The sequence below is a fragment of the Triturus cristatus genome, chromosome 5_1 (genome assembly GCF_964204655.1).
Source record: "Triturus cristatus chromosome 5_1, aTriCri1.1, whole genome shotgun sequence".
NCBI lineage: Eukaryota > Metazoa > Chordata > Amphibia > Caudata > Salamandridae > Triturus > Triturus cristatus.
Genome location: NC_140587.1, coordinates 24,292,929 through 24,318,615, shown reverse-complemented (window position 1 = coordinate 24,318,615; position 25,687 = coordinate 24,292,929). Strand labels below are relative to the sequence as shown.

General features: G+C 45.9%; 1 protein-coding gene across 1 annotated transcript in view; it reads right to left on the bottom strand.

Moving 5' to 3' along the window:
• The window catches only part of LOC146829985 (vomeronasal type-2 receptor 116-like), a 57,583-nt gene extending 32,672 nt beyond the window's left edge, over nucleotides 1-24,911 (bottom strand). Inside the window, exon 1 of the mRNA XM_085603673.1 lies at nucleotides 24,794-24,911. Coding sequence (XP_085459799.1) covers nucleotides 24,794-24,800 — 7 coding nt within the window. The 5' untranslated portion in view covers nucleotides 24,801-24,911. The remainder of the gene's footprint in view (nucleotides 1-24,793) is intronic.
• Nucleotides 24,912-25,687: the final 776 nt, after the last annotated feature.

The following is a 25,687-nucleotide window of genomic DNA, read 5'->3' as shown; positions in this document are numbered from 1 at the left end:
TGTCCTGATAGTCAATGCCACACTGGGGTGCATGGAGCACACTTGAACACAATGCAGGATTACTCATAGCATGTTAAATGCCATGGCACTGGCATGCATGGAAAGTCAGTCAACACTGTCTCTTGTCACAGGGGCAGGACATCCAGACAACAACAGTATGCACTGTGTCACAATCATAGCTCAGGGGTAAAGCAAACTCTGCAGATGACAAGTGCACTTGCCCATCCCCTGCAAGCAACATAAGCAGGACCCATAAGACCCCACATAATGCAAATCAGACATATGAGTCTCTGCGAGCACAACTCCCTGTACATTAGCACATCACAGTCTGCTGTGCATGTAACGCAGCTCCTTGAAGTGCACAGTTGCATACACCATTGTGAGCGGTCAAATGATCACACACCTATATGTCACACAGGTCTTGTCTCTCACAGTCACATCTCAGATGTCCTGCTGACCCTCAAAATCATGAACACCCCAGTTGTACGTAACAGGAAGCCACGCCACAATGACACAGAGGCAGACACCTGAAGGCACATGTCACTAAGCACAACCTGTAAGTTGATACACAGGAGTGGGATTACAGAGTGTTTCTAAGTGCCCTTGAGTAGGCATGACTGCCCAGGTCTACGTAAAACAGTGTTTGGCCCTGGATAGTAGTCAGGGGGCTAAGCAAGTGTGACATACTTTATATACATACTCCTGAGGCCCACAAATTGGAGTCCCCTGCTGCATGGTTTTGTTTCAAATACCCCAGCCACATGTGGCGAGTCACACCAGCAATTGGAATACATATCAAGGGCACACACAGATCACATGTCAGATCCCAGGCATTGGGTAAACAATTGAACCACCTGGAAACACACAACAGAGGCAAGGGGAACACATGCTGTCCGGAAGCTGAAGCATAGCTGACTGCAGGGACACAGTGCCCTAGTGACACAAGCAACAGACTGTAGGGTCCACACCTGTGGATCAGATGAGGAGGGTGCATCACACAATTGAGGGACCTGAGTATTGGACTACAAGAACTACATAATGTGGAAGTGTGACCAGGCCAAAAGACTGCCATTAGCATGTCAGACATAGTACACAGATTAGGCATGGACTTACCCCCTCCTTGCTGCTGTCTGGCCTTCAGCTGCCTATCCAGGTCTGGGAAGACCACCGCCAGTATCCGGAGCATGTGGGGGGTCAGGGTCCGGTGTCCGCCCCTCCTGCGAGGAGGTGACAGTTCAGCTGGACTCTTGCGATCCTCCGGGTACAGCCCCGAAGGTCCTGCCACCTCTTTTGGCAGTTGCGGATCCGGCGATTATAGACCCCCACCGAACGAACTGCCCGGGCGATGGTCAGCCATATCTCCTGCTTCTGGTGGGCATAATCCTATGAGGATGACAAAGTCAAAAGTACATTTAACACACATGCCCCATATTTGTGCTGCACACATTTGGATATAGATGTCATCATCACAAAGGGAAATGAGCTACACAGGTAGTGCAACCATGGAAAAGGACACATAACCTGCATGTCTGACATGTTACCAATTCCTGGGAAGTTTAAGCAAGCACAAATGCACTCTAGCAGCAGAACACCTGCTCATTAAATGTACCTACACACTTTGGGGGATGAAAGTACTCAGTGAGAATGCTTGCCACTGGTGTACACACTGCTAGTACTGCTAGTCAGACAACATGCATAATTAGGAAGGCAGTGGACTGCACACTCACCTGCTCCCCTGGTTTCCCATACAGCTTGCTGTGCTGTGGAAGGAGCCCGTCCAGCAGGACCTGGTTCTGCTCCTCAGTGAAGGCTGGTGCGCTCTCCAGAGTACGTGCCATAGCAGTAGCCAGAGGATGCAGAGACAGCAGCAGTGGTAGCAGGGATGTGGTCCAGTAGCATGTAGTGCAGGCAGGTGAGCTCCCTGTGGGCCATCCAGCCTTCTTTCTGTGCTGCAGAGGCAGACTCTGTGCCATGTGTCCCCAGGTATAGGTCCAACACGGTTGCATTCTATGAATCTGACCAATCCATGGAAATATACGACTCGTACACGTCTTCCGCATCGTTCAACTCTTCACCTTCATAAAACCCTAGGAATTGCAACATTGTTGTAGGCATCCAACTGAATTTCCAGCGCACAACTCGTACACGTTTTGAATCCGCATTCGTCTCCATGACAGTCCAGAGTCAACGGGTGCACCTGGCTCGGTTAACTGACTGTACAATGTGTATTTTGAAAATACACTTGCACCCGTCTCCACACGATTTAATGGCCAAGGCGTACGCCTGTCTCGGACCATGCCTGCACGACGCACATGCATGATAGTCACCTGCGTCGGACCTCATTGCAGTCAATGGCAAAGCGTACACACGGCTCGGTCATGAACCGTGCAATGCGTACGCATTGTCACCCACATCGGACCTCATTGCAGTCAATGGCAAAGCATAAGCACGGCTCGGTCATGAACCGTGCAATGCGTACACAATGTCACCTGTGTCGGACCTCATTGCAGTCAGTGGCAAAGCGTACGCACGGCTCGGTCATGAACCGTGCAATGCGTACGCATTTTCACCCGTGTCGGACATCATTGGTGTGACTATTTGACTGCTTCAACACACAATTACTTGCCAGGGACACATGCGCACACCCACCACGCTACAGCATTGGTCACACAGTGTTCCATGGCATGTAAGGCTGCATTCCCTGTGTGTTGGGGGCAACATTTGGTTTGTTGTGTGGCACTTTTGTTCAGCCACTCCCAAGCTGTGCACGTGTTCATGGGGGCATAATCCTTTGTGTGTTGTGCACATTACCACTGTGATGTGCAACTGTACAATAATGGGCATGAGTCATGGACACAGTTACAGGTTGGACATGTTTAGGATATGTCACATACACCCTGAGTCCTGGGGGTGATGGCATGTAGGTCACAGTAAGACCTGTAGCCACAATTCTGATGTGCACCCATAGTCTGTGTGCATGTTGTGTCTCAGATGTGGATGATTAAATGTGCCCAATTGGAGACAGTCTCCACTTCCATGTGGTATGTGCAGCAACATTGATGGTGTGTGTGTGTCTAAGAGACGTACATGTAGGTCCTGCAGAGACAACAGTGGCCACTACCTGTGGGACTCATGCTTGCCTTGTGGCGTGTACGTGATATGCCATGTCATGCCCGTGTCGAAGTGGCAATACAGGGACCCTGGGTATCTGCATGGCAAAGATCTGTGATGCCTGGGAGACATCAGGCCTCACTTGTCACTGTGGTGTGTGTTTGTAACGTCACAGCAGTACATAGGTCAGGTGACACAGCCCAATGATTGGCCATTGCACTACATGGGACTTATGTGGACATGTAGAATTGAGATGTGAGGTGATGGTCATGTAGGTGACATATGTGTGCATGCCCAACAGCACACACCATAGTACATTATATAATGTCATGATGTATAATGTGATATTGAGCCTAGTCATGGCCACATGGGTGAATAAACCGACAATCTTCCTTTGTTCATCTCTGTTCTGCAGGGCACCAGCTGTCCATCGACCGTTCCCAGACCTTGAAACCATGCAGGAACGCGGCTGAATCTGATGGTACCGCTTCACCATGCCACTGATTGAGGAGTTGGCGGAGCAGTTGGTGCCACATCTGCTACCTGGCCGGACATACCCTACAGCACTGACCCCAGAGGTGAAGGTGATGGCAGCCTGCACTTCTTTGCTACTGGTACCTTCCAGTACACTGTGGCTACAGCAGGTGGGATGTCGCAAACTATGTTTAGTTGTGTACTACGCAATTTCTTGGAGGGGATGTTGCAGTTCCTTGACCTGTACATCAAGTTCCCTAGCCCAGCTGAGCTCCCTGAAAGAAAGGATGCCTTTTATACACTGGGGAGGATGCCGAACGTCATCGGATCTATTGATGGGACACATGTGGCCCTGATACCACCACAGGCACATGAGCAGGCATACCGGAACAGGAAACATTTCCACTCGATCAATGCTCTGGTGGTATGTGTTGCAGACATGTGTATCACACGTGTGTGCACGGTTCCCTGGTTCTGCGCACGATTCCTACATAATGAGGAGTCGTCGCATTGCAACACTGATGTCACAGATGCCAGATCAGCGTGCCTGGCTTGTCGATGTGTACTGACTGTTTACCATTGTGTGTGTTTGGCAATGTTGTGTTACGCACTCCTACAAAACTCAGCTAATTGTTCATTTTTTTGTGTGTAGGTGACTCCGGATACCCCAACATGCCGTGGTTGCTGACACCCCTCTGGAATCCTGTCACACCAGCCGAGATGCGCTACAATGAGGCACATGTTCAGAGCAGGAGGGTGATTGAGGAGACATTTGGCCTCCTGAAAAGCCGCTTTCGCTGGTTGGTCAAGACCGGAGGGGCCCTCCCATATGAGCCTGCAAAGGTGTGCAAAATTATCCTTGTATGCTGCATGCTACACAACATGGCAGTGCGGAAGTAGGTGCCTCTCATCCAGGATGACGATGACCGACCTCCGGCACCTGTGGAGGATCCCGGCCAAGGCCACGATGCCAGTGATGATGAGGACGAGAGTGACGACCGCTCACTGCTCATCAACAACTTCTTCACCTGAATGTGAGTTTCCAGGGTTGTTATGTCAATGTATGGAGTTAGCCTGGAATCTGTTGTGGCTGCTCTGTTGCTGTCTGAGTGTGTCTGTGTGGTACTTGACTGGATGCACGCAGTGCTGTGTCCATTCAGGTGGTGTGTACACCACAATAGGGTAGTACTGCTAACTTGTTTCTGTGTAGGTTTCTTGTGACATGTTTTGTGCATGTGTATTGCATTTCTCTCCTGCGTCCTACCATGCCCCCATCTTGGCCACGCCCCTCGCTTTTAAGTTTTTTAAAGAATATGTTGTTTGGAACTCTGCTTTGCCGCGTAACTATAGCATCACTTAAACTTTTGTTTTTATCAGCATATATCAGTTAGGTCAGACTTTCCACAGGGAGAGGGATCCTTCCTGGAATGTTTTCTGGAGTCCCAAAATGCAATTTCCATTGGGGTAATTGAACAGCCATAGAGAAAAAATGGCTAAAAAGAATTTCACCAAATTTGGAAGAAAGCAAGATCTTTACACAGAAAACATGTTTTGTGATTTGGAGTACATCTATACCTTCATTTTTGGAGAAACTAGGATTAGCAAAATAGAGATATCTGGATGTTTAGTCATGTGGAAGGCACATTCAATTTCCAGCAGAGTGCAGATTTACAAAATAGTGTTTTAATTGGTTGTGGGGGTGTTTTTTCCTGGCAGCCGGTTCAGGTCCATGGGATCGAGTGATCTCATTGGCTGGCTGCAACATGAAAGAAAATATTGCAGGCGCATTTACAGGACATGGGGACACAGTCAGTGTCTTGAAACTTACCAACAGTTAAAGCAGTAGGAGGCAGAGTGGGGGTACCTTGACGCTCTGGCCCTTTTGGGGACAGGTTCCAACAGGACAAAAAAGGATTTGCCAGCCCCACTGTAAACTCGCAGGAGATTGCAACATGAACAAAAACACTGACATTCACCAATTATAGAACTTTAAGTTAACTAAAACTAGCCTTGCTTGTTATGTTACACTTTTTTATGCAGAATAACAGAGCAAATTGTCACCCAGGATTTTATCCTAGTACTCGGCATGTGTGAGTACAGGCACACCTAGGGCTGTGTGGGTCTACTCAAAAGGCCAGGTCTTAAGCTTCTTGTTGAATTCAAGTAGTGAGGAGGACGCTCCTGTGTATAGCGGCACATTTCTCAACGCTTTAGGAGAGATGTAGGAGAAGGCTTGACTGCCAGACCAGGTTAACCAGATGGGTGAGATGTGTGCAAGTAGATTACCAGCAAGAAGAGGTGCCTGGAAGGTTTGTGAAAGTAGACGTTGTTTATGACCTCACATATCACATCACTCCTAACATGCTCAATGACATCATTAATTACATCAGTGATGAGATCTCTACATAATTGACATCGTCAAACCTACTACTGCTCAAATTACTCTATAAACTAGTACTGGATTTCAGATATGAAATTAAGTACTAAATATCACAGAATCATGTAAACAATAAATGACCATTGACATGTACAGAATCCAGGAGGTGAACCAAGTACTGCCTAGTAATATACCCTCCTGCAAGGGCTGCATTTATTTTGAAATGAACACATACAATAGCTGAGCCGATTTATACAAATTAGTAGGTCTCAACCCCCAGTGTTACGACTCAACAGATATTTAAAAAAAATACAAAATCGGTGGACTTTTATGAGATCAGATAGTGTTTGTAATTAAACGTGTCTTGTCAGTGTGACTCATTGACTATTGAACCAGCTGTGGCTGGACTGTGAGAGGTTGTGAATCATTGGATAGTGCACCAGCTGTGGTGGGACTGTGAGAGTTTGTGAATCATTGGATAGTGTACCAGCTGTGGTGGGACTGTGAGAGTTTGTGAATCATTGGATAGTGCACCAGCTGTGGTGGGACTGTGAGAGTTTGTGAATCATTGGATAGTGCACCAGCTGTGGTGGGACTGTGAGAGTTTGTGAATCATTGGATAGTGTACCAGCTGTGGTGGGACTGTGAGAGGTTGTGATTCATTGACTACTGAGCCAGCTGTGGTTGAATTGTGAGAGGTTGTGAATCACTGACTACTGCGCCTGCTCTGGCTAGACTGTGAGAGGTTGTGAATCAATGGCTATTGCACCAGCTGTGGTGCACTGTGAGACATTGTGAATAATTGACTACTGTGTTAACTGATCTGTGGCTGGACTGTGAGAGATTGAGTATCATTGAACACTGTGCCAGGTGTCAGTGGACTGTGAGAGGTTGTGAATCATTGACTGCTGTGCCAGCTGTGGCTGGATATAAGGGGTTGTGAACCAATGACTATGGTGCCAGCTGTGGCTGGACTGGGAGAACTTGTGAATCATTAACTAATGAGACTGCTGTGGCTGGACAGTGAGAGGTTGGGAATCATTGACTACTGCGTCAGATGTGGCTGGATGTAAGGGATTGTGAATCACAGACTACTTTGCCATCTGATCTGTGGCTGGACTGTGAGAGGTTGGGAGTCACAGACTACTGTGTCAGATGTGGCTGAACTGTGAGAGTTTGTGAATCACTGACCACTGTGCCAGCTGTGGCTGGACTGTGAGAGGTTGTGAATCACTGACTACTGGGCCAGCTGTGGCTGGACTGTGAGAGGTTGTGAATCACTGACTACTGGCCCAGCTGTGGCTGGACTGTGAGAGGTTGGGAATCATTGACTACTGTGCCAGCTGTGGCTAGATTGTGAGAGGTTGTGAATCATTTACTACTGTGTCAGTTATGGCTGGACTGTAAGGAGTTGTGAATCATTGACTACAGTGCCAGCTGTGGCTGGATTGTGAGAGGTTGGGAATCATTAACTACTGTGCCAGCTGTGGCTGGATTGTGAGAGGTTGTGAATCATTGACTACTGTGTCAGTTATGGCTGGACTGTAAGGAGTTGTGAATCACTGACTACTGGGCCAGCTGTGGCTGGACTGTGAGAGGTTGGGAATCATTGACTACTGTGCCAGCTGTGGCTGGATTGTGAGAGGTTGGGAATCATTAACTACTGTGCCAGCTGTGGCTGGATTGTGAGAGGTTGTGAATCATTGACTACTGTGTCAGTTATGGCTGGACTGTAAGGAGTTGTGAATCATTGACTACAGTGTCAGCTGTGGCTGGATTGTGAGAGGTTGGGAATCATTAACTACTGTGCCAGCTGTGGCTGGATTGTGAGACATTATGAATTATTGACTGCTGCACCAGCTGTGGCTGGTTTGTGAGAGGCTGACCAGGCACAGTTTGGAAATATTGGTGCTGTATTTCTTTGTAAATCACAAGGGGGGAGAATGGACCACTTGTCCTGTGTTCCCATGGTCTTATTGGTTGTATCCTTCATAAAAAGACCCTCATAACATCTACACAGGTCGGGGGCGGTATATTTTCATTCTCCGCCGTTTGTGTACTGTCTCAGCAACATCATTGGGTCATTTTTTGTAAAGATGCTGACCTCCACCCGGAGGAAGACCTACTGGTACTGGCAGTAGTGGTCAGAAATATTGTGAGATGGTGCTCGTGGTGAAGTGAAGATATTAAAAAAGTTAAAATCCCTGTGTCACTTTTAACCTCAATAATTTATTCTGGAGGCAGTGATTGGGAGTTTAAAAGCGGTATAATGTGCGTTCTGAATGAGTTACTGTTCACTCGCACTACTCAGTGGGCGGATGAGTCATTGTTCATTCGCACCTATTAGTGGTCAACATGTTTCAGCCCTCTGTGCATTCTCGGGGCTTTCGTCAGGACCGACCTGGGTTGTGTAGGACCGATTCGGTTCTACATACAGTGATGTAATTCACCACTGGGATATGTGTTGGTCAGATCAATTGTATCTGTACCTAAAAGAGAAGAAAAAGGGTGGTGCAATAGGGTAAGGAAAACAATAACATTGTAAAGTTTTTCAGACATGAAATGTCGGGACAGTATTTACCAGGAGCATACGCAGTGGCAGTTCCATATACGCAAACTGTGCTTTGGTTTACCCACTTTGTGTGGACATGGCGAGAACTAAAGGAATCGATACATATTTGTAAAAGTAACGTTGTGTCTTCAGGAGTATCTGATGTATTAGGTAGTTCAGTAAGACATCGTGTAGTGCGCGTCTTGCTTTTCACTCGTGTGTTGTGTGAATCTTGGGTATGCTATCATGATAGTGCGCTATATAGTATTAATTGCCAAGTGATGCTTGCTTTGCAGTTTTACAGACTCGTATCAACTTTGGGCTCTGAAATTAACAGCATTCATTCATACGGGTAAATTTACCTTTGGAGCGATTACTTGCTACGCTTCATGGAGTCACCGGCAGGCATTACGGGCGATTCTGTTGGAAAGGAAAGGTGCGGTCATACCTTACTTGAAGCTGGAGGAGTGATAGGGAAGTCTATTCATTCCATGTTCTCACCAGTTATGATCGCCGTGATGTGCTTGTGCTGCCTCTCGTTACGGTGCTCCGAGTGACGCGAGGGCCGTTCTCGGTACGTTTTCATTCCCGGTCACGGTCAGAAAGGGAGAAAAGACTGGGGTGTTCGTTTGGTTGGCAAAGGTTGGCATGTATGTAGTTGGAGAAAAGACTTGAGTAGAAGGGGTATGTTGGTCCTTAACACCACGTTATTGAGGGTTCAATTGTATAACAATTGACAACAAATGTGTATTGGAGGGTATTATTCGCTAGAAATATTTGGTGATATTTTGCGGTAGTTGTCAACCTGATATTGTTGGAGAGTATCTGCCCTAATGTGATCAGAATTTTAACATCGATCTTTTAACCTATGTTCCTATAAGGTTTACAGATGTATTGGCGACAATTTGAACATATTGGAAGATTGTCTTCTGTAATTTTCTTACTCATTTCCTCTGTGTCCTTATGGAGACAAGGCGTTGGTATTTATAAAAGGGTATACCATGGTATGTTGTCGTTCATCCCCTCTATGTCTGTGTGAAGGCGATGGACCCAACGTTGTTCTTTTTCGAAGAGAATCTTCTCCGCATTATATGACTTGGTTGTCAGTGTCTCGAGGACTACCCATTTAAGGTCGTCAGGATCATGGTTCTGTTCGATGTAGTGTTTACTTATTTTGGTTGTGATTCGTTTACAGGTGATATTACTCCTGTGTTCACACATTCGAATCTTTACTTTGCGGCACGTCATCCCAATATATTTCAAGCCACAGGGACACACGATCATGTAAATTACATGTGAAGTGTTACAGTTTGTGTGGTGGCGTAATGTCCACGTAAGATCAGGTGAAAGTTGTAATGTTTTTGTGGGTTTGGTCAGTTTACAGACTGAACAGGAGCCACAGGGGTAGTGTCCTACCACTGGATTGCGGTTCCACAGAGTTGTTAGGGTTCCATCATTAGTAGTGGCTGTGGGTCTTGTATGTACAAGGAAATCCTTGATGTTCCGTGTTCGTCTGTTGGCAAAGCGTGGTCTTGGCCAGTCGAGGTTGTTCGACGTCAGGATTCTCCAGTTTTTATTAATTATTTTCTTCACAGCATTGGTAGATGTGCAATAAGTGGTGACACATGTCAATAAGTCTGTGGGTTCTTCTCGTCTTGTTAGTTCCAGGAGACTTTCTCTGGGCTGATTCCTTGCTCTCTTCTGGCATTTTCTGATGATTTTTGTAGGGTAATTCCGAAGTTGGAGTTTCTGTTCTAGTGCTGCTGCTTGTGTTTTATAGTCCGTCAGTTTGCTACAGTTCCGTTTTAGTCTTAAAAACTGACTGTAGGGTAGGTTTTCCCTCAGTGGTCGAGGGTGGAAGCTATTGTAGGAAAGGATACTGTTCCTTGCAGTAGGTTTGTAGAAAGTCTTTGTCTGTAGAGTGTTATGTTCAGAGAATACTGTGACGTCAAGGAAATCTATCTTCTTATTGCTAGATGAGTGTGTGAACTTGAGACATTCATCCCTAGTGTTGATCCAGTTCATGAAGTCAACTAGTGTCTCTTGTGTGTCTTCCCAAATGAGTAGGACATCGTCAATGTACCTGCGCCAGAGTTTCATCTGATTGAAGTAGGGATTGACGGGGTTCCGTATCCATTGTTCTTCAAAGGCGCTGACGTATAGACCTGCTACACTGGGCGCAAAGGTACTACCCATAGAAGTACCGTGTCGTTGGGCGTAGAGGGTCCCCTCATATTCAAAAAAGTTTTCAGTTAACGCCATCTTGCAGCATTCCAGAACAAAATGTCTGGGTGTTCTGTATTGCCAGTCTTGAGAGAAGAGAATATCTTCCAGAGTTTCTAGTGTTTTCTGCTGTGGTAGGCTTGTATAGAGACTTTCCACGTCAAGTCCTACCAGAAGCATTGTCTGATCGTTGTATGTTTGATCTGTTAGTAAGTTCAGAAGATCTCTTGTGTCTTTTAGGTAAGTGGGTGTTCTCTGTACTATAGGTCTTAAAAATTGGTCCACGAATTGTGATAGTGGTTCAAGTATTGATCCAATCCCTGAGACTATGGGACGTCCTGGTGGTGGGACTTTGTTCTTATGGATCTTTGGCAGTGAATAAAAGTAAGGGATTCTTGGTGATTTTGTTATGAGGAATTCAGCTTCGTGTTTTGAAATCCACTGGTTAATCTCAGCTTCTGCCACCATAAGTTCAATGGTCCTCTGTAGTCTTTTGGTTGGGTCTGTTGTGAGTTTCTGGTAGAATTTCGTGTCTGAAAGTAGTGATAGACATTGGTCATCGTATCCTTGTTTGCTCAGAAGAACAATTGCTCCCCCTTTGTCAGCTGGCTTGATTACCAGATCTGCATTCTGGCGGAGTTCTTTCATTGCTTTCTTTTCTTGTCGTGTGGTATTCATAAAGGGTCTTTTTGTAGGTTTTACAAAAGTTCACACTTTAATTTGAAGATGTCAGTTGTAGTGAGGGTGATATTGGTAAGGTTCACTACCAGTATCACCCTCACTGCAGATCAAGAGAAAATTCTAAACAAAGGACTAGGGTTTGTCCCTACACCGACAACTGACATCTTCAAATTAAAGTGTGAACTTTCGGAATTCTGTAGAAAGGTGAAACTCAAGGCTTTCTTTAAAGATAAAGAGAACTACACTCAAGATAGCGACACCAATCTTAGACCCAAGTCTACTTTCTGTCCACCCTCTCAAATGGTCCCCGTGGAAATATTGACATTTGAACAAGCGATCATGAAAGAGGTAGACAACATAAAACCTACAAAAAGACCCTTTATGAATACCACACGACAAGAAAAGAAAGCAATGAAAGAACTCCGCCAGAATGCAGATCTGGTAATCAAGCCAGCTGACAAAGGGGGAGCAATTGTTCTTCTGAGCAAACAAGGATACGATGACCAATGTCTATCACTACTTTCAGACACGAAATTCTACCAGAAACTCACAACAGACCCAACCAAAAGACTACAGAGGACCATTGAACTTATGGTGGCAGAAGCTGAGATTAACCAGTGGATTTCAAAACACGAAGCTGAATTCCTCATAACAAAATCACCAAGAATCCCTTACTTTTATTCACAGCCAAAGATCCATAAGAACAAAGTCCCACCACCAGGACGTCCCATAGTCTCAGGGATTGGATCAATACTTGAACCACTATCACAATTCGCGGACCAATTTTTAAGACCTATAGTACAGAGAACACCCACTTACCTAAAAGACACAAGAGATCTTCTGAACTTACTAACAGATCAAACATACAACGATCAGACAATGCTTCTGGTAGGACTTGACGTGGAAAGTCTCTATACAAGCCTACCACAGCAGAAAACACTAGAAACTCTGGAAGATATTCTCTTCTCTCAAGACTGGCAATACAGAACACCCAGACATTTTGTTCTGGAATGCTGCAAGATGGCGTTAACTGAAAACTTTTTTGAATATGAGGGGACCCTCTACGCCCAACGACACGGTACTTCTATGGGTAGTACCTTTGCGCCCAGTGTAGCAGGTCTATACGTCAGCGCCTTTGAAGAACAATGGATACAGAACCCCGTCAATCCCTACTTCAATCAGATGAAACTCTGGCACAGGTACATTGACGATGTCCTACTCATTTGGGAAGACACACAAGAGACACTAGTTGACTTCATGAACTGGATCAACACTAGGGATGAATGTCTCAAGTTCACACACTCATCTAGCAATAAGAAGATAGATTTCCTTGACGTCACAGTATTCTCTGAACATAACACTCTACAGACAAAGACTTTCTACAAACCTACTGCGAGGAACAGTATCCTTTCCTGCAATAGCTTCCACCCTCGACCACTGAGGGAAAACCTACCCTACAGTCAGTTTTTAAGACTAAAACGGAACTGTAGCAAACTGACGGACTATAAAACACAAGCAGCAGCACTAGAACAGAAACTCCAACTTCGGAATTACCCTACAAAAATCATCAGAAAATGCCAGAAGAGAGCAAGGAATCAGCCCAGAGAAAGTCTCCTGGAACTAACAAGACGAGAAGAACCCACAGACTTATTGACATGTGTCACCACTTATTGCACATCTACCAATGCTGTGAAGAAAATAATTAATAAAAACTGGAGAATCCTGACGTCGAACAACCTCGACTGGCCAAGACCACGCTTTGCCAACAGACGAACACGGAACATCAAGGATTTCCTTGTACATACAAGACCCACAGCCACTACTAATGATGGAACCCTAACAACTCTGTGGAACCGCAATCCAGTGGTAGGACACTACCCCTGTGGCTCCTGTTCAGTCTGTAAACTGACCAAACCCACAAAAACATTACAACTTTCACCTGATCTTACGTGGACATTACGCCACCACACAAACTGTAACACTTCACATGTAATTTACATGATCGTGTGTCCCTGTGGCTTGAAATATATTGGGATGACGTGCCGCAAAGTAAAGATTCGAATGTGTGAACACAGGAGTAATATCACCTGTAAACGAATCACAACCAAAATGAGTAAACACTACATCGAACAGAACCATGATCCTGACGACCTTAAATGGGTAGTCCTCGAGACACTGACAACCAAGTCATATAATGCGGAGAAGATTCTCTTCGAAAAAGAACAACGTTGGGTCCATCGCCTTCACACAGACATAGAGGGGATGAACGACAACATACCATGGTATACCCTTTCATAAATACCAACGCCTTGTCTCCATAAGGACACAGAGGAAATGAGTAAGAACATTACAGAAGACAATCTTCCAATATGTTCAAATTGTCGCCAATACATCTGTAAACCTTATAGGAACATAGGTTAAAAGATCGATGTTAAAATTCTGATCACATTAGGGCAGATACTCTCCAACAATATCAGGTTGACAACTACCGCAAAATATCACCAAATATTTCTAGCGAATAATACCCTCCAATACACATTTGTTGTAAATTGTTATACAATTGAACCCTCAATAACGTGGTGTTAAGGACCAACATACCCCTTCTACTCAAGTCTTTTCTCCAACTACATACATGCCAACCTTTGCCAACCAAACGAACACCCCAGTCTTTTCTCCCTTTCTGACCGTGACCGGGAATGAAAACGTACCGAGAACGGCCCTCGCGTCACTCGGAGCACCGTAACGAGAGGCAGCACAAGCAAATCACGGCGATCATAACTGGTGAGAACATGGAATGAATAGACTTCCCTATCACTCCTCCAGCTTCAAGTAAGGTATGACCGCACCTTTCCTTTCCAACAGAATCGCCCGTAATGCCTGCCGGTGACTCCATGAAGCGTAGCAAGTAATCGCTCCAAAGGTAAATTTACCCGTATGAATGAATGCTGTTAATTTCAGAGCCCAAAGTTGATACGAGTCTGTAAAACTGCAAAGCAAGCATCACTTGGCAATTAATACTATATAGCGCACTATCATGATAGCATACCCAAGATTCACACAACACACGAGTGAAAAGCAAGACGCGCACTACACGATGTCTTACTGAACTACCTAATACATCAGATACTCCTGAAGACACAACGTTACTTTTACAAATATGTATCGATTCCTTTAGTTCTCGCCATGTCCACACAAAGTGGGTAAACCAAAGCACAGTTTGCGTATATGGAACTGCCACTGCGTATGCTCCTGGTAAATACTGTCCCGACATTTCATGTCTGAAAAACTTTACAATGTTATTGTTTTCCTTACCCTATTGCACCACCCTTTTTCTTCTCTTTTAGGTACAGATACAATTGATCTGACCAACACATATCCCAGTGGTGAATTACATCACTGTATGTAGAACCGAATCGGTCCTACACAACCCAGTTCGGTCCTGACGAAAGCCCCGAGAATGCACAGAGGGCTGAAACATGTTGACCACTAATAGGTGCGAATGAACAATGACTCATCCGCCCACTGAGTAGTGCGAGTGAACAGTAACTCATTCAGAACGCACATTATACCGCTTTTAAACTCCCAATCACTGCCTACAGAATAAATTATTGAGGTTAAAAGTGACACAGGGATTTTAACTTTTTTAATATCTTCACTTCACCACGAGCACCATCTCACAATATTTCTGACCACTACTGCCAGTACCAGTAGGTCTTCCTCCGGGTGGAGGTCAGCATCTTTACAAAAAATGACCCAATGATGTTGCTGAGACAGTACACAAACGGCGGAGAATGAAAATATACCGCCCCCGACCTGTGTAGATGTTATGAGGGTCTTTTTATGAAGGATACAACCAATAAGACCATGGGAACACAGGACAAGTGGTCCATTCTCCCCCCTTGTGATTTATAAGTAACTTTAGGAAGCCGAATGGACCTAAACTTCTCTTTCCCCCACTTGATTATTACACGCTGTATTTCTTTGTGCATATTTACAAAAGTATTTTTGTGTATGCAAAATAGTATTCCTGCAGGACGTCTTTACTTACGCTTTAATGCCTTTGTGAATCAGCATAAAATATCTCAAATGTGAATAAACTGAGAGTATTCAGGGGTTGTTTGTACATATGTTGTACAAATAGAAAGGTCTGTGTACTCAGAGGGCCGTGGCCTTTAGGGAGGTGGACATTTCTACTCCATTACACAAAGGCACGGAAGGCCATATAAAAGAGATTTTGTGTAGTACTACTTCCTGTGGAGCTTTTGTGGATCAGCCTCTTTGGTTTTAGCTTCATCTAGTATGTACCCTTATATCGCCTGTGAGCCATTGCCCAACTCACAGATGCTTTGATTTCCTTATCTAATTTCTTGCTCATTTACTGTCTTCGTAACATCCTTGTATTTTTGGGTTACATTCTATTGGTCATACGAACAAGCAACACATTCCCTGTCTGTCTTCTCCGTGAGGCCTATAAATGAACTGATGTGATACACTGAGTCACACTCAAACCAGAGTCTTGATGCAGACCCAACATGAGTGTTTTCCAATCTGGAGAATTTGTGCAATTTTGAAATCAGGGTGGCCTGGATTGTAATGAGGGTGCACCTGGTTCCTGGTGAATGCACTTTATCTGACACAGAGAAGAGTTAATATGAAGGTTTAATTAACTATGCTCCTGTTTTTAACCCGTGGAAGGAAGTTAGCAGATTAACCCATTAAAACACACTGATATCCCATCCTGGTGATGATTCTGTGTTTGGGAAGATTTTGTTCCGTCTAGAGTGATTATATAATGAAGAAGCAGAAAGACTAGGGTGGAGCTGCCCTCTCAATAAAGTGACCAAGAAACATGTAGTGGTGCTTCTATTGTTAATACCATGCCTTGTGGAAAAGGGCCATGCTTTTAATCAACATATACTCCTGTATAATATGTTTACTTAGCCTATAACAGTGACATTACATGCTATAGACCTCTGACCTCCTGTTCAGGGACCTGCTCTCTCTCCCTGCAGCTCTGCTGGTAAGTGCCGCTGCCCTCACCATGCCATGGCCAGTCCTGACAGGGGTTCGAGGCCCTGTATCTGCTCCGTTGTCTTGTCTGCTGAATTCATTGTAGTGTTACAGTATTGGCCTTGTAGCTGACTGTGCCATTTCTAAAGTTTTCTACTCTGTTGTCTCTTCTCTTTTTCTCTTCTGTTAATTATTGCCACTGTGTTTGTTAGCTGACTGTGCCTGTGTTCATTTTTTTCCCCACTTTTCTTGTACTGTTTTTTCTCTTCACCCGGCCTGTTCCCTTACTGCTGCTACTGCCACCGCAGCCCCTCCCCACTCCCACCTCCGAGCTGCGAGTCCCTCCCCGTCCCCTACTTAATGGTGCAGAAGGCGCACCAAAGGCGAGCCCATCTGCGCCCGTCTGTGACCCTACAGCGATCAGCGACAAAAACCCTGGATCTGCAACCTCCCACCGCTACAACTCTGCTTCCCTCCTCACACTCAACCCCGGGAGAAACAGAAATTGCCAGCGGTCATCGCCGAAAACCATCCATGGCCAATTCTCTTGCTGACACTGCCGGCATTCCTTCACCTTCCACAACCCCCTTCTACTGCCGCACCCATGCCTGGCGCTCACTCCAACAAAGCCCTGAAGTGCATCCTCCTCAATGTGCACTCCCTGCGCAGACACGCCGTAGAAATCTGGGACCTCCTCGGCACCCTCTCGCCAGACGTCACCTTCTTCACGAAAACCTGGACCAATGCTGTCTCGCCCTACAACATCACCACCACAATCTTCAATGGCTACAATACTCAGAGGAAAGACTGCCCCCACCGCAAAGGAGGAGGACTCGCCATCCTACACAAGAGCTCCCTCCAACTCTTCACCTCTGGCACAAGCGACACCCTCTCCAACACCGAACAACTTCACTTCCAGATTGGGACCAGCCCCAGAACCATGCTCCGAGGCACCCTTGCCTACAGACCCCCCTGACCCTGTGCTCTTTCAACCACCACCAAAGCCGACCTCATCACACACCATGCCATCGCCTCCACGGACTACATACTCATTGAAGACCTCAACTTCCACCTTCACAACCGCAGCGACCCCGACTCTACCACCCTACTGGACAACCTCACCAACATCAGACTGAAACAGCTCATCACTACCCCCACCCACAAGGCTGGACACACCCTCAACACCGTTTTCACTGAAGGGACCAACATCCACTTCCGTTGCACCTCGCAGCCCCTCTGGACAGACCACCACTGTGTATACTTCTCCTTCAGCACCACCACCACACGCAAGCCCACCCAATGCTGGACACGCAGGAACTGGAACAAGGTCACAGAAGAGGACCTCAACTCTACCCTCATCCTCAACCCCCCTGCCACAACTGACGCCAACTCTGTTGCCACAGAACTACAACACTGGATATCCAGCTGTGCAGACAAACTTGCTCCCCTCCGCCACCCTGACAGACAACGACCTCTGAAGGCCACCTGGTTCTCCAGTAACCACCAAGAAGCCAGACGCTCATGCCGACAGCTCAAGAAATGATGGAGAAACAGAAAACCCACAGAAGACCAGTCCACCCACAGGCACACCATGACTGAATTTCACCAACTCTTAAGAACCAGCAAGAGGACCTTCATCAGGAACAAAATTCTCACCAACACCAGCAACTCAAAGGAACTCTTCAACATCATCCAGCAGCTCACCAAACCAGCCAGCGAAGCCACAGACATCACACCATCCCAAGACCTCTACAACAAACCCGGCTCCTACTTTCACCTAAAGTTCAAGGCCCTCTACGACAACTTTAACGAACAGACTCGTAAAACTACCATACCCTCCAGTGACTACAACCAGCCCACTATCACCTCCTGGACACCAGTCACCACCGAAGACACCACCATGACCATGAAAAACACCCACTCAGGAGCCCCCACAGAACCTTGTCTGACCTATATTTTTCACAGAGCCACCGCCGCCATCGCACCCGAACTCCGCCGCACCATCAACGCCACCTTCGAAGCCTGTATCTTCCACGATGACTGGAAGAGGGTGGATAGCAAGCCCTCTTCAAAAAGCCCTCGGCTGACCCGACAGACCTAACAAAATACCAGCAATTTCTCTCCTCCTCTTCGCAGCCAAAGTCACCGAACCATTTGTCAACGCAGCAACCACAGCACCGAGAGCACCCTCCTTGCCGCCACCGACGACATCTGCAGGATACTCGACCAGGGTCACACCGCGGCCCTCATCCTGCCAGACCTCTCTGCGGCCTCTGACACCATCTCCCATCGCACTTTTGCAACCAGACTCCATGACGCCAGCATACAAGGACTTGCCCTTGACTGGATCCACTCTTTCCTCACCGGCAGAACCCAACGGATCAGACTCCCACCTTTCCTCACCGAACCCAAAGAGATAAGCTGTGGGGTACCCCAGGGATCCTTTCTCACCCCCATGCTATTCAACATCTATATGGCCCCCCTGACTACCATCATCAGACAGCATGGGCTCAGCATAGTATCAAACACCAATGACACCCAGCTCATCCAATTCCTCTCCCTCACGAAGAACCCCAAATACATCAAGCTCAACTTCTAAGAAAGAATGAAGGACGTTGCTGCCTGGATGAGCGACAGCTGCCTAAAACTGAACTCGGAGAAGACTGAGGCCCTCGTCCTTGGTGTCAGGTGCGTCCTTTTTTTGCAAACCACACAGGAGTAGAATGACGCAAGCTCCCAATGCCCTTCTCGGAACTTTCCCCACTAGGTTTCTTGGGTTACACCTTAGTAAGTGAGTACCGAGGGGGGAAAGGGGATGGGACAGAGAAGAGACAACTCCAACACTGCTGTTCAGCACGAACCTCCTCCCTCACCGGTAGTGACAGCTGCAGACAAATCATGAAATCAAGTGGCAAAACATTTATAACTAAGATAACTTATCTTACCAGGAAGTGTTTTGAGTTTTGCCCCTCTTCTAATTCTCTTTTGCGTTGCATGTATTTGAAGAGAAGTCTTAACTCTTATTGTTCTATCGTCGCAGGAATGTTACTTATTCTCTACTCTAGAAAATTGGGAAAAACAAGGTAAGTGTACATCCAATTAATTTAATTTAATTTATTAAAATCTGAAAATTGCGTTTTTTCCCTCTCACTGAGTATACTCACTGGATAGTTAAGAGTTGTTTTTATTAAATGGAGTCTATTGGATTTATTGTTCCAGATTATTGAACTTGGAGTCTTTAAGGAAACAATTCTTGATTTGGTCTTTATTTTTCTGGTGGTAAAAGACTCCCAACGTTATTCAGGACTAACCCAATTGAGAAGGTTATTTTAATGTCAAACGGACTGGCAAACGTCCTCTGACTATATTGGATAATTAATTAACCTTGAAGCGAAGGAAGTATGATTATTCCTTTCACTCGACTTGCTTCATATTTTTTTTTTTCTCTCGCACAGGTCCTTTTATTACCAGCTGGAGATTCTTTAAATGAAAGTCGAGGGTTTATTTTAGCCTGCTCATTTCGTTTACTTTAAGTTTTCATTTCAAGGTTACACACAAAGGCTAATGTGAGAATAATTTCACTCCAGTGAGTGTAGAAAGCTGGTGATTTATTTGAGCATGAAGAGCATTTATAGTAACTTGCTCTTGACCTTGAAATTAACCAGCCTTTCAGTGCGCACAGAAAACGAAAATGAAATAACTCTTGTGCTTCTAAATAGCTTCCTTCAATTAACAGCTTGGAAGCTCTGTGCCAGAATGCTTAGGTTTCAGCTAATTAAACCACTGAATGAATTTATTTATAAACGCTGCGAAAAGTGACTGACGCTGGCGTTTCTTCTCTACAGTTTCCACTACAGTTTTTACTCTATATTAATTCTGAACCTCTTCAGTAAAAGGATTAACTTTGGTTGTAGTTTCTTCACACGTAACTTTCTGCAGACATTGGTTTTTTAAACATGTTGGCTTTTCTCATTAACATTAGAATTTTAATGCTTATTTCTCAAACGTGAATTACACTAGACAGTTCAACTAACCTGAGGTTTTAAACCGACGAACTAACCCCGAGTTTAACGCCACTACCCTGACTGGCTTTCACGACGCAGAAACAGGTGCTCCTTCTGAGGAATCTTCGGTGAAGTGCACCATGGAATGTTGGAGCACACCTCACCAACTGTCATTCACTGCAAGACTAGACTGCTAACAGCAATATGCTATTGCAGCAAGTTGGCAGCCATGTTGGAATTTCTGCGATGCCAACAAGCACTCCAACTCAAAGGATTGACTGCTTTCTGAGTTTGCGATGAGAGCATAGAAGCCACGGAAGCAGAAGGAGGAGGAAACCTTCCGTGATTCCTGACACTTGGACCCTCCACTTGGAACAGCTCACGGTGGCCCTCTGCCCTTAGAAACCCACTCACACCAACAAACCAAACTCGAAACCTCTGCATCATTCTAGACTCCTCCCTCACCATGACCCACCAGGTCAACACATTCGCCTCCACCTGTTTCAACTCCCTCCGCATCTTCCGCAAGTCCTTCAAGTGGATCCCACCCAAAGCCAGAAAGATCATCACCCATGCCCTCATCACCAGCAGACTGGACTACGGGAATTCCCTTTACTCTGGAATTAAACAATCCGTGCTACAGAAACTCCAGACCATCCAAAACACCACTGCCAGGCTTTTCCTTGGTACCCCACGACAGGAGCACATAACCCAACACCTGAGAGACCTCCACTGGCTTCCCGTTGGGAAGAGAGTAACCTTCAAGCTACTCACCCACACCTACAAATCCCTCTACAACATAGGATGCAAATACCTCAACAAAAGAATCTCCTTCCATGCACACAAAAGGAACCTCCACTCCGCCGACCTTACCCTAGCAACAACCCCACACATCCGCAGAACCAGAGCCGGGAAAATGCCTTCCATCACATCGCAGCCAAAGCCTGGAACAAACTCCCAATCAACATCAGACACTCCCCAAACTCTACACACCTTCAGGACCTCAAGACCTTGCTTTTCAGTCAACCCTGAGCTGCATCCCCCACCCCAGCACCTTGAGAGCCTCATGGGTGAGTAGTGCGCTTAATAATTTCCTGATTGATTGATATCCTAGTCTATTGCCATAAGCAGCATGTGAACATCTGCTCTTTGGCTTTTGTATTGCCATCTGTCCCCCTTACATTTTGGGGTTTTATGATTTAGGTGACTCTCTTTGTGATCTACAAGTGCCCAAAAATTAAACGAGGCAGCACAAGGACTAAAGGGTCTCACCTGTATTACCCTAGAGAAGTTCATGCGGGACAGACGGCGGCCTTGATCCTGTTGGGCTTAAGTGCCGCCTTTGATACTGTTGCCCATCACACTCTGGTGCAGTGTCTGAGGAAAGGAAGTGTGTCTGGCAGTGCTTTGAGCTGGATGAAATAATTTTTGTCAGAGAGCAATTTTCAGGTGAGGCAGGGCTCCCACTATCCTAAAGTCATCAAACTGAAACAGGGGGTGCCGCAGGGATCGACCCTTAGCCTGACCCTGTTCAATCTTTATGTGGCTCCATTAGCGGAGATTGCTGACGGATTTGGGCTCAGGGTTGTGTCTTATGCCGATGACACTCAATTGGCAGTCTCCCTGACACAGGCACAGGATACAGCAGCCTCCAATTTCATGGCATGCTTGCAAGAGCTGGCATTATGGATGGCTAACAACTGCCTGATATTGAATGGCGATCAGACCGAGGTGCTTGTGGTGGGGAGAGCAAAGTTGGTGTGGTCATCGGCTTGGTGGCCTCAGAGCTTGGGATCCACCCCTACACCCAGCGCTCAGGCGAAGAACCTGGGGGTGTGGCTAGACACAAAGCTCTCCTTTGAGTTCCATACCAGGTGGGTGGCAGGCGCCTGTTTTGGAGTCCTGAGGGGCCTTCGTAAAACCCTGGATATGCTGTCTACTGCAGCCAGGAAGACCATGGTTCATGCCCTGGTGACAGCGCGCCTTGATTATGGTAATATTCTGTACCTGGGTGCAACGACTAAATGTATGCAAAGACTCCATGGTGTGCAGCACGCAGCAGCTCATCTGGTTCTTATGCGCCCGAGGAGGGCCTCCTCGAAGGTGGCGCTGGCTTCCCTCCATTGGCTGCCGATAAGAGAGAGAGTCTTGTTCAAGGCACTGTGCGTCTGCCACCGTATTATTCAGGGGACGGCTCCATCCTATTTGTCTGATCTACTCACTCCTTATGTCCCAACCCACCAACTTAGATCAGGAGGGATGGGCCTGGTGTGCGTTCCCGCTATTAAGAGAGCAAGGATGGGTGGACGCTCTTTTCGTTTTTTGCCTGCACAGCAATGGAACAAACTCCCTTTGAGCCTCTGGGTGGAGGCCTTGGAGGGCACCTTCAGGAAAAATTGGAAAACGCATCTCTTCCCCCGGGTTAGTCAGGACTGGCTAGGTTAGGGTGTAGCAATCAGGGCAGTTTGCACCGCAGCGTGGGGACACACTGGCCGAGTGTAACCGTGCGCTTTATAAATCTGCCTATTATTATTATGAGATTAGGAAAATCATCTGAGCTCAGCATGTTTCATCCGTTAAAGAAAAAGATGGATTTACAAGCTGGTCACAGTAAATCAATCCATCAATCTGGATTTATAAAGTGCGGCAAATAACCAAACAGGGTCTCAAGGCACCGTTGATGAAAAAGCAAAAGAAAGCACTCAGTAAAATGGAGTAAAGGAAAGAGAAAGCAGTTAGAAATGAGGCAGAATCAGGAGAAGTAAGAACTCAGAAAAACAGGGGAGAGGAAAGGGAAAGCAGTAAAAACTGTGGCAAAAAGCAGGAGAAAGCACTGCAAAAACAGGGGGAAGGAAGGAGAAAGCAACAAAAAATAAGGCATAGCATTAGAAAGTACTCAGAAAAGTAAGGAGAGAGGAAGGGAAAAGCTGTAAAAAACAAGGCTAAAGCAGGAAATAGGCAGGTAATAAAGCTGTAGAATACACTCAGAAGAACGGAGGAAAGGCAGGAGGAAGCAGTAAAACAAGGCAAAAAGTAAAACAGCACAGGAGAGTTGGGCCTGGGGCCAGTAGGATTGGCCTGAAAGATCAGGAGATGATGGACAGAGCGCTGAAACTTTTCAAACACTCACCCCCAGTCACAGATCTGGGTTGAATCCATAATCATTCTTTAGCTCACTTTGCCACCCCAGTTCAGACACAGCTATATGCAAATAGGTCTTGACACTGTGCCTCATGGGAACAGTCCAGCCCGAACTGCCAAGCCATGTCTTCCCTGGACCGGAAACAAGCATCCTGGGACCGGTTTCGGGTTCATAACCCTCATCAGCCAGGCTATCTTGAATCCAGTGGCAAAGTGAGCAAGGGACCCACGTCTGGGCATACCCTGCCAACTTAAGGCGAACAAATAACAGAACACAGGTCACATCAATATATGGTCTCTCAGATTTCCTGTACCAAGTGCTTACTTTGTAATTAGGGGTTAGCCAACATTTACCTTGGAATTCACACATATGATCTGCCATACATGTGTGTGCTTATACTATCTAAAGTATAAAAACCTCCTTTGTTCGTATTTATTTCCTGTTAAAAGGCTTTTTCTAATCCATTTGAATTCCATTTGACCCTATGCCAATAATATTTATTAATCAGTCAGGACCGTATGGCACCAAACGACATTGCACAAAAGACAATTAAGTTTATATGAAAAGATGAAGCTAAAGTGCAGGTCTTTCTTCTCGCTCCCTTCATGCTCATGATGTGCGCCCGGTATGATAGGCGTGTGCATTATGACACGTTAGATGAGGGTAGGACAACCTACTAAAACAATGCCAGTCCCTAAGCAGTGCTATGTGCTTGTAAGGGAATAGATGTCGCAGACAGCACGTACATTGAACAACGAGGTAACACTACCAAAATTCACCTTAGGGAAGACTGTTACAGTGTAAACTTCACTACCGTGCATGGCAACATTTTCTTAGCACTTGGTATTCTGAAATAGGTGGCATACCTCTTGGGACTTTCTCCGACCCGCACATTGAATGTTCCACTGTGGGTGGACATTCATATCATATAATGTGTGCATCCAACACATCTGCAGTCAAAATGCACACACGGGTATCGATATATTTGTGATAAATACTCACCACCGGTGCCAGATCCCCGGCTCCACACCACCCTCCCTGTGGTCAACTCGTAATACGGCGGTCTTTGGAAATCCGTAATGAGGCCCTAACTGCTTTATTTCATCTCTTTTGAGGTTTTGTGTTGCAGGCACCATTCCTCTTCTGACAACTATAATTTTTTTTCCCAGTATTTAACATCTATTTATAATGATGCTTAAAGGATTCAGTTTTTCACATACCGGTCATGTTGGAAAACTCTCCATCTGCACACGGCACACAGTCGAAGCAGCAGACTGGCTTCCCTTGTATTGGAGCTTTGCGGTACCCTGGGAGGCAGCTCTCACTGCAGACTGAGCGAGGAGCCTGTGAAGCAAAGTCAAAGAAAGAAGAATTGGTGCTTGTTGTTCAGTGGCAGCTGCTAGCCGGCCCGAAATGCATCTGTCACCACACACACCAAAGTCCATGCGTACTCATCTACATTTTTTTTAATTGCATGATTTTTTTCTTGATTTTAGTAAGATCACAAAGATTTGGAGAATTTAAACATCATTGTCATTAATATTCTATGGAACATTTCATATTTAATGAGTCAAATTTAAATTTATACCACATTGTAAGGGAATAAAAACATATTCTAGAATGTGCATTTATTTTGTACTACACTAGGTATTTACAAGCCCCTTGACCCGCCGGAGTGCCCCTTTCTTTATTTTCGCACACAGTGAAGAATCATTGGTAGATAAATGCTTCTTAAACAAGAAATGAGGCGTTTGAAACAACAGGAACAGTTTGTTTAATTAAACAGTGCGGCCGGGAGAACAGTCACAGACATTGGGTCTGAGGGCTGTCTCAATTTGCAATCGTTCTGAGATGAGTTTATATACAGTACATTGAATGCCATAAACTGTTCCAGAGACCCTTCTGTGGTAAGGAATGTGAATTACTGTCTTTGGAGTCATAAATGAATGTATTGAATGAGGATTCCAGGTGGGCCTCGACCTTGCATAGACACAATGTGGCCAGTGTGTAACGTGTCCGGTGTCCGGGAAGCGGGCACGTGATCAATGCGTGCACTGTGTGTGCTGTGTCCTGATTGGCCATGTGTTTGTAACTTTGTGTGGCAGCTGACTTTA